A 21,127-nucleotide genomic window follows, 5' to 3' on the forward strand; every position below is an offset into this window, starting at 1 on the left:
GACAAATCAAAAACTGTCCCTGAAAAGGGCAGATGGAATCAAAAGGAGCGAGTCAGCACTGGCCAGCACAAATGACCTTTACTGCACAATGAGATTGCTTATTCAGACATTCTAACTTGCATCCCTTGTACTGTACCAACTTTGTTTGCCTGGGATATCTCATGCTGAAAGCTGCAATTCCTGACAATTGAGCACATTGACAAAGTTCCCCTAGGTCAACCATGGGACACTTCAACAAAATTGTCTGTGCTCCAAAACACAAATACTACTCTCTGGAGCCAGCTAGTTGGCATGTCTGTTGGGTGAAAATGTGTTGCTGGAAAAACGCAGCAGGTCAGGCAGCATCCAAGGAGCAGGAGAATCGATGTTTCGGGCTTAAGCCCTTCTTCAGGAATGTCTGTTGGGTGCTCAGAAATATAGCTTGTGTAGAGGTGCAGAAATGAAGGGGTGCAAATAAACTACTGATCATGCGATGTAACCGAAAAGCTTTTGGAAAAGCTGCAATCTTACAATTCCCACTCAAGTAAAAGGGGTCATTGTCTACAAAAGACCATAGACACTGCTCTCCATTTAAAAAAAGAGACAATTGAATATGTATAGTTTGAAGATTGTGAGGGAGACAAGGTGAGGAAACGAGTGTCTGTGAATTACCGTAGCCACTATATGTTCACTGTTTCACACCAAATTCTAGTCATTTAACTAACTGACTCCCTTTCACATAGCTAACATGGTGTCAGGTGGAAAAGTATCAAACATATATAGTCATACCATTAAGCATGTCAATTTGTTGCTATTAATGTATCACACCATTGATTTATTAGAAATATGACACAACAAACCCAAGTTCACCACATTGTATTACAGTGCAAGTAACAAGCCTTTGTTGTATACAGTATGTGGTAACACTCTCAACTCCGAGTCAGAAGTTTGTGGATTCAAGCCCCACCTTAAACACTTGAGTACATAGTATATGCTTACATTTCAATGCAAAACAGAGGGAGTAACATTAAACTTTGGCCCTGTTTTCCCTCCCAGATATGTGCAAAAGCTCCCATTGCACTATTTGTTAAACAGCAGGAGCATTCTCCTAGTGTCTTGGCTAATATGTATCAATCAACCACTGCCACCAAAAATATATTCAATTCTCAATGAACATCACGAAGCATATTACTTAGAATCCCTTCAGTGTAGAAACAGGCCATTTGACCCAACAAGTCCACACCAACCCTCTGAAGAGTAGCTGACCCAGAGTCATCCCTCTACTATTCCACATTTACCCCTAATTAACCTACACATCCCTGAAGACTATGAGTAATTTAGCATGGCCAATTCACCTAACCTGCACATTTTTGGATTGGGGAGGAAAAACCCACGCAGATATGGGGAGCATGCACAAACTCCATACAGACAGTTGCCTGAGGATGGAATTAAAGCCAGATCACTGGCACTCTGAGGCAACAGTGCTAACCACTAAGCCACCACCTGGTCATTGGTCAGTATCTATAAATAGGCATTTTTCCTCCACCAGTGGATGATCTCCTTGTGATCCTCCTAAGGTCCCCAAAATCACAAATGCTAATCTTTAGCGAAAGCAATTCACTCTACATGATAGCAAGAAACAGCTGAGTGTATTTAATATAGGCTATGGGTGACTTTAGTGCTGGAGAATGTGGGAACATGTCAGAAATTCAATTTCCCAAAGGCAGGTTTCAAACTTTGCTATTAAGTTTTCAGGATCTTTAAGGCAGGTTGCCTTTGCTGACCTTCATGGTTGGGAACCTGTTTTTTCATCATTAATGTCTTCTGAAAACTCATTAACATTCCCAACCCACTGGAATTGGGTTCATAAGCACAATTAGGTTAGTCAAAAATGTGAAGCACTTACATTCACAAAACCCGATCGTATATATATGAGGTGTGTAGCTCCAAACTGTAGTGAGTACAAGCTTCTTCAGTTACTTGACTGCTTTATTTCTATGCCATTTCTATGCTCAAATACTTTACTGAAAGCTGAAGCCTGTCCGTGTTGATCAGCTCATGTGAAGTCTCATCTAGTAGTTATTGTTAAATGCTAACAGTGAAGTTTGACCAGACCAACAAGTCTATCCAAGCAAGGAAGCCAATATTGGCTGATGCTGACAACCTTCATTGGGGCAGGCAAGCAGAGCTGAACTCAAAAGGGAGCTCAACTCAAAAGACTATCTATTGTGGTTATTCTCCTTGTCCTTGTCCCAAGCAAACCTTTGATGAAATGCCATCAAATGTGTATCTTCCTTTGGTTGTGATTCCCTCTGAGTGGATGGTGTGGGTGCTCCTGAGTGTGGTAACCTTTATACTTTAAGTGTGAATCCTACAGATGTGTGAGAGGTAATACCACTGTGATGCCAGTGGTACTACATTGGTAGATGCAATGAAGTGGCAGACATTGACTGAACTTGAGTATTCTAATGGAAATGCATGGGACCCAAAATCCTATGTGACAGTCTTCTGCAGTGGTACCTTACAATGCTAATTCATACTGCTAGGAGCATGCAACACTGAATAAGCAATGGTGCATGGTTTGGCAGAATGGTCAGATTTTTTGCTTGGCCTCCGATATCTTCAGGAAAGGGTGAGGGTGATGTGCAGTGGTGGAGTGATGCTCCTGGTTGCAGAGATTGAAGTGCAATCTCGGTGCCTTTTAACTACGGCAGCCGGCTGTTGGAGCCTGAAAGGTCCTGATGGGCGCCAGGATTTCCTGCCTGTAAAATTTGCTGTTTAACCGACATATACTTTTGTACTGAGCAGGCAAGAACTCACCCTAATGCAGAAGTTCTCCCATTTTTATGCCTCACTACACACCTTGTCTCAAAAACATCCATGCATAACATCTATAATGCTTTTTTAAATTAATTCATAGAGTGTGGACATTGCTGGATGGGCCAGCATTGATTCTTATCCCTACTTGTCCTTGAACAGGTGGTGTTCCTGCTCCTCGGATGCTGCCTGATCTGCTGTGCTTTTCCAGCACCACTCTAATTTTGACTTGAACAGGAGGTGGTGAGCTCTCTTCATGAACCAGAGCAGTCCATTTGAAATAGGTAGGGCCACAGTACCATTTCGGAGGGAGTTCCAGGATTTTGACTCAGCGACAGTGAAGGAATGACAATATATTTCCAAGTCAAAATGGTGAATGGTTTGGAGGGGAATGTGCAGATGGTGGTGTTCTCATGTATCTGCTGCCCCTGTCTTGCCAGATGGTAATGGTCATGGCTTTGGAAGGCGGTGTCTGAGAAACCTTGGTCAACTTTTGCAGTGCATCTTTTAAATTACACACACTGCTGCTAATGCGCATCAGTGGTGGAGGGAATTAATGTTTGTGGGTTTAGTGCAAATCAAGCAGGCTGTTTTGTCTTGGATACTGTTTAGCTTCATGAGCATTGTTTGAGCTGCACTTTTCTAGGACAGTGGGGAGTACTCCTTCATACTCCTGACTTGCACCTTGCAGATGGTGAGCAGACTTTGGGGATTCAGGAGTTGAACTATTCACTACACAATTCCTAGTCTCTGACATGCTGTGTAGCCACAACACTTATATGGTTAGTCCAGTTCAATGTCTGATCAATGGTAATCCCCAAGATGGTGATAGTGGGGGATTTAGCAAGGGCAATACCATTGAATATCAAGGTGCGATGGTTAAATATTCTTTTGTTGAAGATAGTCATCGCCTGGAACTGTGTGTCATGTATGTTACTTGCCACTTCACATCCCATATCTGGATATTTAGATTAGATCATTTACAGTATGGAAACAAGCCATTCAGCCCAACAACCCCACACCAACCCGCTGAAGAGTAACCCACCCAGACTCATTTGCCTCTGGCTAATGCATTTAACACTATGGGCAATTTAGCATGTCCATTTCACCTAACCTGCACATCTTTGAATTGTAGGAGGAAACCAGAGCACCCAGAGGAAACCCACACAGACACAGGGAGAATGTGCAAACTCCACACAGACAGTCACCCAAGGTGCTGTGAGGCAGCAGTGCTAGCCACTGAGTCACCATGCTGCCCCAAATATTGTCCATGCCTTACTGCGTGCAATACTTGAGGTGTCACAAATTGTCCTGGACATTAACAAACATACCCACTTCTCACCTTATGATAGAGGGAAGGTAATTGAATGAAGCAACTGTAGATGGTGGGCCTCGGACACTACCCTGAGGAACTCCTCCAGTGATGTCCTGGAGGTAAAACGGTTGACCTCCAACCACCACAACCTTCCTTTGTGCAGTGTGTGACTTCAACCAGAGGAGCATCCTATCCCTGGTCACTGCAGAATCTTGTGCTCAAGAAAGCAGCAAACAGATATGTTTGGAAGTGCCGAGAAGTAACCAGAATAAGGTGGAAGTTTTACTTCTGAGAATAGCTGGAACTAAGGAAAATTCTTCAGAGGATTGAAACATAATTATGATGGGCCATACAAAAGTAAATAACTTTAAGATTAATGTGTCCTATCAGAGTTCTGATAAGAGGGATGTAAGTAGTAAATCTGAGTGCATAACATATGTATTTAAGCACCATATTGCTAAGCTATTTAATTCTTTTATATACAAAGTTTGTTTTGTTAAAAAGTGAAACCCTGTGGCATAGTACTATTGGTTAACACAAGGTGTTTGGATTTCTCTTTAAACAGTTAAACATTTCTCTTTAAACAAAGGTTATCTAAGATTACAAAGAGATCTTGATCAATTGGGTTAATGGGCTGAAGACTGACAGATGGAGTTTAATTTTGGATAAATGCAAAGTATTGCATTTTGGCAAAACATACAAGAGCAGGACTTGTGCAATTAAAAATGGGACTGGGGTCGTATTGTAGAACAGAGAGATGTAGGTTCAGGTACATAATCCTTTGAAGTTTGCATCACATATTGATAGGGTGGTTAGGAAGGCATTCAGCACGCTTGCTTCCATTGCTCAGACCTTTGTTTGGACATTATGTTGAAGGTGGACAGGATGTCGACGAGGCCTCTTCTGGAGGATTGTGTCCAGTTCTGGTTGCCCTGTTATAGGAAGGATTATTAAGAAGGAGAGGGTTTGGAAACGATTTACCAGATGTTACCAGGACTGGAGGGTTTGAGTTATAAGAGAGGCTGGATAGGCTGGGACGTTTTTCACTGGAGCATAGGAGGTTGAGGAATGATCTTATGGAGGTTTATAAAATAATGAGGGATATAAATAAGGTGAATTGCAGATGTCTTTTCCCTAGGTTTGGGAATTTCAAGATGAGGGGGCATACTTTTAAGGTGAGAGGAAAAAGATTTTAAAAAATACAAGGGGGCAATTTTTTCACATGATGTGGTTTGCATGAGGAAGTAGGGGATGTAGGTACAGTTACAATGAGATAAGTACATGAACAAAAAACATGTGGAGAGATATGGGTCAAGTGCAGGCAGATGGGACTAGTTTAGTTTGAGTTTATGGTTGGCATGGACTGGTTGGACCGAAGGGTCTGTTTCCTGTACAACAGTATGACTCTATTAACAATCTCAAACCGATCAGAGTCTTGTGGTAAATAAGTAGTGATAGGAGTCATCAACAGTGCTCATAAGTACTGCATGCTGATTCTCAGTTTGGGTTCTGCCGGGATCACTTGATTTCAGACCTCATTACAGTTTTGGGCCAAATATTGGCAAAAAAAACCTGAATTCTGTGATACTGTTTGCTGTTGACATCAATGTGGGCTGGGTCAAGGTAACATTTCAGCAAAAATATAGCACAGAGAATGATGGTTGTAGTAGCTGGCAATCAATCATTCTTCTCCCCAGATATTACAGCAGGGGTTTAAGGACAGTGTGTCCAGTTCAAACATCACGGCTTCTTCATTTATGACTTTTTCTCCAGTATTAGGTCACAGGTATGAGTGATTGTTGATGCTTGCAGACTTTCACTTCATTCATAACTCCTCAGACAATGAAACATACCTACATTTTTAGCAAGACCCAAACAGCATTCAGGCCACGGCTGTTAAGTGGCAAGTATAATTAGCATCATAGAGGAGGTCATGCAATGACCACCTCCCCTTGACATTCAACAGCATTCTCATCAAATCACCCAATATCAACATCCTGGGACCGTCCAGTGACCAGAATCCTAAGTGGACCAACCACATCAATATTGTTGCTGCAGGAACAGACCAAAGACTGGGCATTCTATAGAGAGTGATTCACCTCCTGACTTCTTGTAGTTTGCCTATCATCTATAAGGCACAAGCAGGAATGTAATAAAATACTATCCGTTTATCTGGATGAGTGTTGATACAATAATAAGAAACTCGGCACTATCCAAAAGACAACAACCTGTATCAACAACACTCCACTGGCATAGTGTCTGTAGTGTGTATTAACTAGAAGATGCATTGCAGAAAGACATCATATGTCTTTTCACTGCATCATCCATACCCATGATTTCTATAATTCAAATGAACAAAGGCAACAGAAACCATAATGCCAGCATATCAAAGTTTCCTCTGAGTTACCCCATCTGCCTTGCAATTATTGTCATCATTCATTCATTATCAGTGTGTTGAAGTTCCAAAACAATGTAACCAAAATTAACGTGATGTACACATACCACATGGACTGCAACAATTCAAGATAATGAGCCAACACCACCTTCTCACAGGCAACTAATTGAAATACCCACATTCTGTGAATTAATGCAAATAAATTATGATATTCAATGATCCTTTGTGAATTATGGATAATTACTATTACTTACAAATAGTCTTTTGGTAGCACAGAACTTGAGTATTGCTAAAAGAAAAGACATATTTTGTTAAATATATGAAATAGGAGCAGAAATAGACCATTGAGCCCCTCAGTCTGCTGCACCATTCAATAACATCAAGGCTCATCCATTTTTGTTTTGAATTCCATATTCCCATCTACCTCAATAACTCTTGACTCCCTTGCCCAACAAGAGTCTATCGATCTCTGTCTTTAAAAAAGTATAGTCTCAGTTTCCTGGCAGCCAGCCAATCTTCTATCCATATTAATATGATATCATGAGCTTTTATTTTCTACAATAACCTCTGATATGACCCTCTATTAAATGACTTCTGAAAATACAAGGATAGAACATCAACTGGGTGCTCTTTATCCACAGCACATGCCCCTCCTTCAAATAATCTCAATAAGTTGGTTCAACATGATTTCCATCTGACTTTTCCTGATTACTGAGATTGTTTTTAATGCACAGCTAGAGTCTCTTCAATGATCATTTTTAACATGTTCACCATAGCAGTCACAAAACTAACTGGCATGTAATGTCCTGTTTTCTGCCTTCCTGATTGTATGGAGGAGTTATTAGATTACCTACAGTGTGTAAACGGGCCCTTTGGACCAACACGTCCACACCGACACTCCAAAGGGTAACCCACCCAAACCCATTCCCCAACATGACATTTACCCCTGACTAATGCACCTAATACTATGGGCAATTTAGCATGGCCAATTCACCTGACCTGCACATCGGTGGACTGTGGGAGGAAACCAGAGCACCCAAAGGAAACCCACACACACGGGAAGAATGTGCAAACTCTACGCAGACAGTTGCCCAAGGCAGGAATCGAACCCAGGTCCCTGGCACTGTGAGGCAACAGTGGTAACCACTGAGCCACCATGCCGCCCATGCAGTTATATTTGCTACTTTCAAGTCCAGTGGAGCCTTTCCTGTGTCTCAGGAATTTTGGAAAATTAACATGAATGCATCTATTGCCTTGTTTATAGGATGAAATACATCAGGGCCCAGGGAGGGAACCAAATGGGGCTCATGACCACCAGGTCTCTTGTGTCTGGTGGGATACATTCAAGGATATTCATAGAGGTAGATGCAAAGATAGTGGATGCACTGAGAGTAATCTTTCAAAATTACTTACATTCTAGAAAAGTTCCAGAGGATTAAAATGCAACACCTTTATTTGGAGTCATAGAGATGTACAGCACAGAAACAGACCCTTTGGTCCAACTCATCCATGCTGACCAGATACCCCAACTTAATCTAGTCCCATTTCCCTGCACCTGGCCCATATCCCTCCAAACCCTTCCTATTCATATACCCATTCAGCTGCTTTTTAAATGTTGCAATTGTACTAGCTTCCACCACTTCCTCTGGCAGCTCCCTCCATACATGCATCACCCTCTGCATGAAAAAATTGCCCCTTAGGTCCCTTTTATATCTTTCCCCTCTCATCTAAATCTATCCCCTCTAGTTCTGGACTCCCCCACTCCAGGGAAAAGACTTTGTCTATTTATCCTATCCATGCCCCTCATGATTTTATAAACCTCTGGGGTCACCTCTCAGCCTTCAACAGTCCAGGGAAAACAGCCCCAGCCTGTTCAGCTTCTCCCTGTAGCTCAAATCCTCCAACCCTGGCAACGTCCTTGTAAATCTTTTCTGAACCCCTTCAAGTTTCACAACATCCTTCCAATAGGAAGGAGACCAGAATTGCATGCAATATTCCAAAAGTGGCCTAACCAATATCCTGCACAGCTGCAACATGATCTCCCAACTCCTGTACTCAATGCTCTGACCAATAAAGGAAAGCATATCAAATGCCTTCTTCACTATCCTATCTACCTGTGACTACTTTCAAGGAGCTATGAACCTACACTCCAAGGTCTCTGTTCAGCAACACTCCCTAGAACCTTACGACTAAGTGTATAAGTCCTGCTAAGATTTGCTTTCTCAAAATGTAGCACCTCACATTTATCTAAATTAAACTCCATCTGCCACTCCTCAGCGCACTGGCCCATCTGATCAAGATCCTGTTATAATTTGAGGTAACCTTCGCAGTCCACTGCACCTCCAATTTTGTGTGTCGATTGCAAACGTACTAACTATACTTCCTATGTTCATATCTAAATCATTTATATAAACGTCAAAATGTCGAAATTTAAAAAGGAAAAGGGAGAGCAAACAGGTAATTAACGACCAATTAGCTTAACTTCTGTTATCGTAAAAATGTTAGTGTTTATCATAAAGGACACACTAGCAGGGCATTTACAAATACATAATATGATCAAGCAGGGTCAGCATGAGTTCACAAAGGGGAAATAAAATTTAATAGAATTCTTTGAAGAGCTAAGAAAGATAAAGGGGAAGCAATCAATGTAATATGTGTTTGATAAAGTACTATAAGCTGCTTCATAAAATAATTTTTCAGAATGGCAACCTGTAACTAAACGAGTCCCACAGGGTTCAGTGCTGAAGCCACAATTATTTATAATATTTATTAATGACTTAAGTGAGGAAAATAAACAAAGTGTTGTCAAGTTTGTAGATGACATGGAAATAGGTGGGCAAGCAAATGGTGAGAATGACACAGAATCTGTACAGGAATATAGGCATGTTAAACAAGGGGACAAAAACATGAGCAGTTGGAATATAATGTGGAAAAATGTGAGGTTATGCACTTTGGCAGGAAGATGAGAGGAGTTGAATATTATTTAAATAGAGAAAGACTGCAGAAAGCTACAGAACACAGTGATTTCAGAGTCTTTGTATACAAATCATAGAAAACTAGCAATCAAGTTCAGCAGGTGATAGGGAAGGCAAATGAAATCTTGGCCTTTATTTCAAAGGGAATGAAGTATAAAAGAGGGTTTTGCTAAAACTATACAAGGCATGAATCAGACCACAGCTGGAATATAGTAAACAGTTTTGAGCTCTTTCCTAGGGATAGATATACTGGCATTGGACACTGTCCAGGGAAAGTTCAGTTGGCTGATCCTGAATATGGAAGCAGTGTCATATGAGGAAAGATTGAGCAGATTAGGCCTGTACTCATTGGAGTTTAGAAGAATGAGAGGTTATTTTATTCAAATATGCAAGATTATTAAGGGACTTGACAAAGTAAATGCAGAGAGGTGGTTTCTCCTTTTGTGAGAGTCTGGGATCAAAGGACATAATATCAGAATAAGGGGTCACCCATTTAAGAGAGAAATGAGAAGGAACTTCTCTCAGAGGGTAAGGAATCCGTGGAATTCTTACTGCAGAGGTTGGATTATTAAGTATATTTAAAACAGACAGATTACAGATAGATTTTTAATCAGTAAGAGAATGAAAGCTATGGGGAAAGAAAATAAAGTGGAGTTAAGGGCTTTTTTTAATTCATTGATGGGTTGAGGACATTGCTGGTGAAGCCAGCATTTGTTGTCCATCCCGGAGTTTAAGAGTCACCACATTGCTGTAGATCTAGAGTCACAGATCTAGATCTAGGCCAGACGAGGTAAGAATGGCAGTTTCCTTCTTTAAAGGACATTTGTGAACAAATTAATTTTTCCAACAATCAATCATAGTCATCATTAGACTCTTAATTTCAGATTTTTTATTGAACTCAAATTCAGCCAACTGCTGTGGCAGAATTCTGGACCCATTACCTAGGTCTTATTCCTGATGAAGGGCTTTTGCCCGAAACGTCGATTTCGAAGCTACTTGGATGCTGCCTGAACTGCTGTGCTCTTCCAGCACCACTAATCCAGAATCTGGTTTCCAGCATCTGCAGTCATTGTTTTTACCTCTAGATTAACAGTCTAGTGATAATACCATTAGGCTATCACCTCATTTATCACCACCTTAGCCATAATATCACTGACTGGTGGAGTAGATTCAATGAGCTGAATGGGCTACTTCTGCTCCAATGTCTTATGATCTTACAGTCTTATGGACTTGTCAGCCCACATGACTTGCTTATGTTAAATTCCTCTCACCCTTCCAGCTCCTGTTCACAACTATTACTGAAATGCTATATTAGTGAAGACGAAAGCAAAACATTTCTTCATTTCATTTGCCATTTCCTTCTTATCTACTGTTAGCACCTCACACACTAAAGTGAATCCACTCGAATCACATAGACAACTAGAAAGAGGGACTTAGCCGCCCTTTTTTGTGTTTGTCCTATCTTTGTACAGGACACTTAAAAGTGGCTAAAATGATAAAAAGGTGAAATAATTTAGAAATGTAAAGGTATTTCTTGGGTACATAGGCAGTCAATGATACAGTGTATACAGTGCATTTCTGTCAGTGTAAGCCTAGGAAAGTTTCCACTGTAACATGTACGACATTTTACTTGGAGATCACTGAAACAATTAAACATTCCTAGCTCCAGTGTTGTAAGATTTTTTTTTATTAGTGTCTTCCTTTATTGAGATGTTCAAATTGTTTCTAATAGTTTATTACAGGAAATATGCACGTCAGTACTGCCCAGGAAAGGGCGTGAGTACAAATGGAATTCCAAACGGGAGCTGAGTTAAGATAAGGAAGGTTTTACTGAATGTGCTATTATTATCAGGCCCTTTATCATACTATAATTAAATTGAACTCACACAAAAGATTTGACATATTCATTAAAGTTGCTAAACAATATATTTTATACAAATTGAATCATTGTGTGCAGACTCGACCAGACCTAGTGGAAACATCATTCTAATTTCCTCCCTATTTTGACTACTATTCCCACCCCCTCCATCACCCAAAAGAAAAATAACCAGTTAAGCGTATATAGAGGCTAAAAATTATTGTTCTACTCTGATTTACCCTCCAAAAGACATTAATAGATGCATAACTGCTATGTAAAATATGTAAAATCAGTGACCTAGGTGTGGAAATACCATTCAGTGGTTTATTTTTCCAGTATGTTTTATTTTCTTGGCTAAATCATTAGTATAAATATAAATGACCAATTAATGTAACGTGGCTTTGTTGCTGTCACTAGATCATTTCAGAATGACCATCAACAGCAAGTGTAAGATTGAAGTCAATAGGATTCAATGGGAGAATTCCCCAGTTGTTGAGATCACTCTAAAGTGTGAACAGCAATCATCACATTCCCAGGACAATGCTGCAGAGATCCCTCAGGGAAGCAACCTGAATCCAGTTCCCTTCAGTTCCTCCCCTCATATGGTCAGGAGTGGAGCTGTTCATAGGCAGTGTCCAGCCCCATTCACAACTTTTCTAATAATGAAGCTGTCCATGCTGGATAACAACAGAACGTGGAAAGCATCCAGGCTTAAGCTGACAAGTGGCAGGTAACATTTGTGGCAATTAATAAGGATAATCTAAAAAATCTAGCCATCTGCCTTTTATTTTCAATGACACCATCAATGTACAATCATTTTATAGGAGTTGCCATTAATCAGAAGATGAATTAGACTGGTCCGAGAGAGAGTTGCAAGGGGGGTGGGGGGCAGGCGAATCCTGAGGCATGGGAAGAAGCAAACAGGACAAGATCTGGAACAGCAAAGCACAAGGGTAGAGAAGTGAAACACGCATGGCCAAGAACTGACACACAATGGAGATTGATGAGTGTAACAATGGCATGGAATGTATCTGGTGACCAGTCAGATGGTTGCTGCACATTAAAGATATGGCATACCTGGAGGAGCACCAGATGCATAGATACAAACCTTCTCGTGATGTCAAATTGTGGCTGCATAATTCTCTTCTTGAGGGAATTCTCATTGCTCTTTGGACTACATGGTTCGGTTATAGATTTAGAGTGAAAAGTATCATATTAATTAATTTTAAAATGAACAATAGTAATCAAGAAATGATTGTAATGATAGAAAGGGTTGGTATGAGTGAGGACAGTTTAAAAGGCTAATATTTGATGGACAGATGTATGCTCCATGAGACGGTGAAACGACTAACATAATTCGCTGCTTCTCCCATAGTCTAGTGATAGTTCAAGATTAGAGTGGTGCTGGAAAAGCACAGCATCCCATCACTAACTCACCCTTTATTTATACATGAACTGTCCTTGACTACAGTACTGCCTCATTTCAGTGTCCCTGACACTCCACCTTTTTATGTCAGCCAGGCTTTCATGATTGGACCAGGTTAACAGTCCCAATCAGGGAACTCTTATTCTATGAGGTCCACCTGGCTGACTTCATCACAAGCATAGGGTCCTAGAGTCATAGAGGTGGACAGCACAGAAACAGACCCTTACGTAAAAACAAATTGAGAAAATGCTGGAAAATCTCAGCAGGTCTGGCAGCATCTGTAAGAAGAGAAAAGAGCTGATGTTTCGAGTCTAACTGATCCTTTGTCAAAAGACCCTTCTGTACAACCCGCCCATGCCAACCAGATATTCCAACCCAATCTAGTCCCATTTGCCAGCACTTGGCCCATATCCCTCCAACCTTCTTCCTTTGGCAGTGCATTCCATACACATACCATCCTCTGCATGAAAAAGTTGCCCTTTAGTCTCTTTTATATCTTTCCTCTCTCACCCTAACCTATGCTCTCTAGTTCTGGACTCCCCAACTCCAGGGAAAAGATTTTGCCTATTTATCCGATCCATGCCCCTCATGATTTTATAAATCTCTATAACGTCACCCTTCAGTCTCCCACACTCCAGGGAAATCAGCCCCAGCCTATTCAACCTCTCTCTATAACTCAAATCTTCCAACCCTGGCAACATCCTTGTAAATCCTTTCTGAACCCTTTTGAGTTTCCCAACATCCTTCCGATAGGAAGGAGAGCAGAATTGCACACAATATTCCAACAGTGGTCTAACCAATGTCCTGTACAGTTGCAACATGACCTCCCAACCCCTGTACTCAATCCTCTGACCAATAAGTGAAAGCATAGCAAAAACCTTCTTCACTATCCTATCTACCTGAGACTGTACTTTCAAGGAGCTATGAACCTTCACTCCAATCCCCACTTTGTTCAGCAGCATCCCCTAGGATTTTACCATTAAGTCGAAGCTCATTTGATGCTGCCTGAACTGCTGTGCTCTTCCAGCACCACTAATCCAGAATCTGGTTTCCAGCAACTGCAGTCATTGTTTTTACCTCATTGATTTTTACCATTAAGTGTATAAGTCCTGCTCTGATTTGCTTTCCCAAGATGCATCACCTCACATTTATCTAAATTAAACTTCGTCTGACACTCCTCAGCCCACTGGCCCATCTGGTCAAGATCCTGTTGTAATCTGAGGTAACCTTCTTCGCTGTCCACTACATCTTCAATTTTGGTGTCATCTGTGAACTTACTAACTGTACCTCTTAAGCTCACTTCCAAAATATTTATATAAATGACAAAAAGTAGTGGACTCAGCACTGATCCTTGTGGCACTTCACTGGTCACAGGCCACCAGTCTGAAAACCACCCTCATCCACCACCCCCTTCTACCTTCGAGCCAATTTTGTATCCAAATGGCTAGTTCTCCCTGTATTCCGTGAGATCTAACCTTGTTAACCAGTCTCCCATGGGAAACCTTGTTGAACACCTTACTGGAGTCCATATAGATCAGCCTAAGCAGCGGAGCTGTGGTGGCCAACCCTTCTGGAAAGATAAGGTAAGTTTTTCAATGCCTAGATTTCAATTAAAAAAACTTTATTAACCTACCAAGTGTACTTAAACTAGTCCTTGAAGAAATCAGCAAACAGTATGCCACTCATGCCTGGGCTTTTTTTAACACTGTGGTACACCCGTCATTTGACCATGTTGTGATCTGTTCTTCTTAGGTCCAAGGTTATGGATATTACTTCAGGAATGGATTCTACTACAAGCAGTTGTTTGGGGTCCAGAGGCTGCAGATGGTGTCTGCCTATGTGATGACAATGTCAATTTCAGGACTTTTGAATTTAGCCAGGTGAGAGAAGAATGTTGCTTAAACTTCACTGGTTCTTACATTGGTACCCTTCAATGGGATGTCTTCACAAATTTGTCAGGAATCCAGGTCCTGGACCTCTCAAGTTGTAACATATCTGACATTCACAAAATGGATGAAAACCCAAGTTCTCTGGAGGCTCTATATCTTGATCATAATCAATTAGAACAATTACCTTCGAACTTCCTCATAAACGCACCCAGCTTAAAGATCCTTCATCTGGAGAAAAACCATCTTCAACAGTTGCCTGATAACCTTTTAAAGGCTTCAGACCAAATTCAGGAGCTGTACCTAGATTCCAACAACTTAAAATCTATACCTTCAAATGTCTTGAAACCAAGCCTCATGAAATTGTCTCTTTTCAATAACACCTTGGAGTGTACATGTGCCTTATATGATGATTTAGCAAAATATGTTACTAAAAATGTAAGCATCGGTGGATCAGAAAACATGATTATGTGCTACACACCAAAGCACACTCAAGGTGTGAATATCATAGACATTCATCGCTCAGATATCTGTCGTTCCCATGGTCTCACAGCTCTCTTTATTTGCCTGCCATTGCTTGCAATTCTTGCAGTGGTGTTATGTTGCTACTGCTGGAAAAGAAGAAGGTCTGATTTTAAAGCCATGAGACAAGACAGTCAAATTTGCACCATTGAGAAATCTGGCTTTTCAAATGCAGGGGATCATCAGTATATAACTTGCAGGACTCCAGAGACAGCTCCCATTCCCACAGGATATGAAAACAGTATTCTCGGCAGAAACCAGTTTATGTTACGTCCCTCAACAGCCTTGCTGGGTAGTAACCGTGATTTGTATGAAGAAGTGGAAATTAAGCCGAGTGTTTCTGTTGACTCAGTCACATGTGTTGATGTGTCCAATAATAAAGTGCAAGAAGATAGAGATGAGGAAGTCCGTGCTGAGCCAGAATTGGTGAACGTCACAGAGGAGTTACAAGAGTCAGATCATCAAAGGCTCTACATGAATAAGACAGCAAATTACTACAATCTAGTTCCTGACATTGAATTAGATGATTCTGACCATGGTGAATATGAAAATATCGATTTGACCTCGTGATGTGCGATCATTTGTATAAAAGACTTCACAAAAGCCAGAGTGAAACATTTGACAGTATGCAAGAATGATGAAGATGGACTGAGGACTTGTATTTTAGCACATTTACATGAAGAATAAAAACAGAATAATTGATGTGGTAGAGACACCTTACTAAGGTTAAAATATAGACCTACTATTGGGATAATACCAATAACATTATAACTACTTGTTAACATACGGGATATCAAAGCAATGTTTTCACCTAGGTCCAAGACATAGTTCAAAATTAAAGTTGCAGTTCCATTGGCAGTTTCCATCAATGAGAAGCAAAGTTCCATCAAATAAATCCAGAACAAGTCAGGAGAGTCAAAAGGGAGAGAAGTGGTCCAAAATGGTGCAAGTTCTATTATTCTCTTGATAACTTTGAATGTTCGTCAAGTATAATCCAATTGGAAGTGTGGACTGTCTTTATGGAAGGCACCAATAGTTCAGTCTAAGAATTTGAACCCATTTTGCACTCACCCACCTAGGGTACTGAGTGTATTTGGGGGTGAATGCTAAGTTGTAGCCCATTTGATTGAAATTAACAGAGAGCACAATTTGAATTTACCCGTAACTCACATTAAGGCTAAAATAGACGCTCACCAGTTTGATCAGAAGTCTATACCATGTTTATAGTGGCTCATTGTTTAAATTTAATAAGTCAATGTCTTGTCTTTTCATGCTGTCATCATTTCTTAAACTGAAATCTTACGTGCAATACTTCCTGACAGGTGAAACTGCCTGTTTGACCAGTTCAACAAGATATTTGGAATGAACCTCCATACAATCCTTTGGTATATGTCAAGCATATTTCGTGAATTTATGTTAAAATGACAGAACATTAATATTCAGTACATTATCCAAGTAGCCATACCAAAGTCATATCAGACAGAATATTGTTTGAAACAGTAAGAAATTGGGTCCGTGAGACCTCCTTCCATGCCTCCCTATCAATTGCAAAATGATAACTAGATATCCTACATCCACAATGATAGCAGGGAGGCAGGGCCACATACCAGCTTTTCACTTAAGCCACCAGCACCCCCATGGATGCTATGACAGGTTGTTGACAGTCCTTAAGGTTGTAATGGAAACTTCCTTTGGAAGGACAAGGCCAAGTAGTGGATCACTCCTCAATTGTCAACACCTTACATTTGTTAGCCTTTGGTTCAAATTAGATCTTTCAAGCTGCCCTCTTACTATCATGATCCTCTGTCTCTTTCAATTGGGCTTTGCTTCCTTTTGTACTGTAGCATGGTTTCACAGGACAAGGCCAGTGCAAAATCATTCACATTAAGTAAAAGGAAAGTATGTAAGTTAGCTCACAGAGTTTGAATATTTGTCTTCAGATGTTTCATCACCATACTAGGCAACATTATCAGTGAGAGTCTCTGGTGAAGTGCTGGTGGTATGTCCTGCCTCTCTGTTTATAGGTCTTGGCTTCTTAACGTGGGTGATGTCATTTCCAGTTCTTTTTTCTTAAAAGGTAAGGTAGATAGGATCTAAATCGATGTATTTACTGATGGAGTTCTGATTAGAATGCCATGCCTCTAAGAATTCTCATGTGTGTTTTTCTTTCACCTGTCCTAGGATGTGTGTGTTGCCCCAGTCAAAGTGATGTCCTTCTTTGTCTGTATGTATGGAAACTAGTGTTAGTGGGTCATGTCTTTTTGAGGCCAATTGGTGTTCATGCATCCTGGTGGCAGGTTTCCTGCTAGTTTGTCCGATGTAGTATTTTTTACAGTTCTTGCATGGTATCTTGTAAATGACGTTAATTTTGTTGGTAGTATTTAATAGATTGTTCAGGTTCATGAGTTGCTGTTTAAGTGTGTTAGCAGGTTTGTGAGCTACCATGATGCCAAGGGGAGTGAGTCAACTGGAAGTCATGACTTCCAGACAACTCAGACCCCTTGGCATTATGGTAGCCCACAAACCTACCGACACACTTAAACAGCGACTAATGAACCCAAAGGATCTATTAGGTACTACCAGCCCTGAAAACATGCAGATTAGTGAGAACATTTGCTTGAACGATTGCCTTCATAATGAGTGAGGCATTCCAACAGGAGCCTCTACTTCTACATACTGAATGATCCCAAACCACAATACCTGGCGAGGGTCATGGTAATGTGATGGCCAAGTGAATTCCCTCCTTAATCCTCTTGGGGTTGTAAAAATGCTTGGAAATTGGCAAAATATTCAACTCTGAAGTGAACTGAGCCCTGTCCTGCCTTCAGTTAATACCCCTGGACTTCCCTAAGGCATTCTTAGAAGAGTCATGAGCAAAGCTCCCCCAGTTGTTTATTCTTCCTATCCCAGGATAGGAGGTACATGAAGCCTTTTTATTCCTTCCTGTTGGCATTAGTACTTAAACCAGTTAATGCATTTACAAAGTTAGCAATTGAGATCCTTAGGAATGTGCTTTAAATATACCAAAACTGGTGACACATTAACAGCATTCAGACACCAACATTTGCACCCTAGAATAGTGTTGTGGGAAACTGAATAATTATCACCACCTAGCAACTGGTTCAAGTAGCAGTGGGAAAGGTTATTGGGAGTTGTATTGTGATTGAGGAACACTGAATTCCTTGTATTAGCATGTAGCGTTATTACTTTTGAGCAATGTGACATTTGATGCTTTCATAACTGATAACCTTTTATATGTTTTTATATAATATCATGCTACAGTTATCATTAATAATACGTTAATGTACTTGTGTAGTGAAGAAAATGCAAAAGTTGGGATTTCCTGCTTATTTTATGTTTTGGCAGCATTTGAGAAGTCAGAACAGTTGATCATAATCAAGTGTCCAGCCACAAAGTTGTAAAACTAAGATGTCACAGCTTCCAGGTCCAACGGTTTTGTGAAGGCAAACTATGATACCTTATTATTAACTTCAATATCATCAATTTAAGCAGTAAATGAGCACCAACACTTGGATCATTTCTCTAGTTAGATAAGATTTAAACCACTGTACTTTCAACTTGGTCTAGATCCTTCCATGTGTTGTTTACTTTCTCAGTTAAGTAAAAGAACCATGAACTAGGATGGAGGGACACAAGTTTTGGGGTGTGCATCCAAGTCTCTGCTGTCTGCCTTTTGATGTGTTCTCATGCAGTAGTTATTCATTGTATCTAGTCTGCCATGATGGCATTGACATGACTAATACTTTGATATGTTGGACTAGGACTATATAACTGCCCAAAATTAAAGAGAGACTGCATTATTATCATGTAAAAGAAAAACACACATCCTTTTATATTGTTAATTTAATTGTAGATTAGATTAATATCTGTTATCTGTGACCTTATTTAGTCTATCTCTTTCTTTATTTACAAAATCATTACTGGGCAGAAACCGTTATATTTGCTATGTTATATATTTTTCATAATGTCTTCAGTATAACAAGTGTTTTTTTTTAAATGGAGTTTATTTTCATCAACTCATCTATATGTTGCAAAAAGATATTGTGACCTGGAAATCTGACATGATATTTTACCCAAAAAGTGTATGCTCTTGCTTTTGAACATTAATTAAATATCTCAACTTTAATCCATGCTATTGATATCTTACATGGGAGCTAGAATAAGCCACATGCCTCTCAAGCTACTCTGTCATTCAACTCTTCTATTTCAATGCTATTTTTCCACACCAGCCTATACTCCTTGATATTTTGAATATCGGGAAATCTATTGATTTTTATCTCTGGTATACTTGCAGGCTGGGCTTGCTCAGCCTCTGGGGCAGAGAATTTCAAAGATTCACTATCCTCTGCGTGAAGTTGATTTCAGACCTAAATGGCCCAACTTTTATTCTGAGACTTTGTGTCCCCTAATTCTAGACACCCCAGCAAGGGGAAGCATTCTTCCTGCATGTACTCAGTCACTCCTTCAAAATTTTACAAGAATTTTGTAAGTTTCAATGAAATCACCCCTCATTCTCTAAAATTCTACAGAATACAGGCCCTCCCTAGTGTGTATCTCCTCATAAGATAATCCGGTCACTCCAGGAATCAGTCTGGTTAACCTTTGTTGCACTCTATTTGTGGTAAATATATGTTTTCTCGGGTAAAGAAACCAAAACTGTACATAATAGTCCTGGTATAATATCAGCAATGGCCTTTGCAATTGTAGCAAGACTGGTGAAGGGGTAAATGTAGGGGAATGGGTCTGGGTGGGTTGCGCTTCTGCGGGTCGGTGTGGACTTGTTGGGTCGAAGGGCCTGTTTCCACACTGTAAGTAATCTAAAACCTCAGGCAAGGGGTTGAGAAGGAGTCTTTCATGGTAATCTCAGCCAGTGTGGAGACTGAGCTCATGCTGTTAGCATCACACTGCTTCACAAGCCAACCAACCTAATCCGACCCCCACTTCATGCTTCACCTATAATGTGACATAAACCCAAGGTCCCAGTTGAGGCCATTTTCATGGGTACCGAACTTGGCTATTGGTCTGCCTACATGTGACTCCAGAGCCACAGCAATGTAGTTGACTTCTGGGCAATTCGACATTGGCAAAATATGCCCACGTCCCATGAACAAATTTTAAAAATAGTCAGAAGTGGGGTCTTCACTGCACAATATTCAGTTATACTCAGGATTCCTCAGATAATGACCTAAGCCATTTCCGTATGAAGCAAGGCCTAAACAACATCCAGGCTTCGGCTGATAAGTGTCAAATAGCTTTAACGCAGTATGAGTACCAGACAATGGTAATCTCCAACAAGAGACAATCTAATTTTCTGGCCTTGATGTTCAGTGGCATCACTTTCATCATCATTAAACCCCAATTACCAACATGCTGAGGGGATAACCATTGACCTGAAGCTGAAGTGTTACCATAAGAAAAGGTTAGAGGCTAAGCATCTTATAGTGAGTATCTGGCCTCCTGACTCTCAAAGCCTAGCCACCTTGTGTCTTCAAGGCACGCGTCAGGAATGTGACAGAATACTGTCCACTTGCATGATGAATACAGATCTGACAGCACTCAAGAAGCTTGACACCATCCAGGACAAAGTAGTCCACTTGATTGACACCTCTTCACAAACATTCAATCCTTCCATTATTGACACTCAGTAGTCATGATGTGGAGATGACGGTGTTGGACTGGGATGGACAAGGTCAAAAGTCACATGATACCAGGTTATAGTCCAACAGGTTTATTTGAAATCACAAGCTTTCGATGTGCTGCCATTTTGTCAAGTGAAGAGAGCATTCAGGCACAGATTTTTTAAACAGATCAAAATATCATTCAAATGGTTTGAGTGGAGTGTCGACAGGCTGGATAATAGATCTCTGCAGGTGATCAAGAGTGTCAAACTGTGAGAGTAAAGTGTCAACAGCTGAATAACAAGCAAAGGCATA

General features: G+C 40.5%; 2 protein-coding genes across 2 annotated transcripts in view; both read left to right on the top strand.

Moving 5' to 3' along the window:
• The window catches only part of best4 (bestrophin 4), a 103,547-nt gene that overhangs the window by 2,033 nt on the left and 80,387 nt on the right, over window positions 1–21,127 (top strand). The window lies entirely within an intron of this gene.
• On the top strand, window positions 2,957–19,320 carry LOC140479979 (uncharacterized). Its single transcript, XM_072574443.1, has 2 exons — window positions 2,957–3,080; window positions 14,518–19,320. The coding sequence occupies exons 1-2, from the start codon at window positions 3,053–3,055 to the stop codon at window positions 15,741–15,743; spliced, it is 1,254 nt and encodes a 417-aa protein (XP_072430544.1). The 5' UTR covers window positions 2,957–3,052; the 3' UTR covers window positions 15,744–19,320.

Source organism: Chiloscyllium punctatum, chromosome 7 (assembly GCF_047496795.1).
Source record: "Chiloscyllium punctatum isolate Juve2018m chromosome 7, sChiPun1.3, whole genome shotgun sequence".
Taxonomy (NCBI): domain Eukaryota; kingdom Metazoa; phylum Chordata; class Chondrichthyes; order Orectolobiformes; family Hemiscylliidae; genus Chiloscyllium; species Chiloscyllium punctatum.

Coding starts and splice junctions, on each gene's coding strand:
- LOC140479979 (XM_072574443.1), top strand. CDS start 3,053: ATGAACCAGAGCAGTCCATTTGAAATAG. Junction 3,081..14,517: donor GAGCAGTCCATTTGAAATAG/GTAGGGCCACAG, acceptor TGTTCTTCTTAG/GTCCAAGGTTATGGATATTA.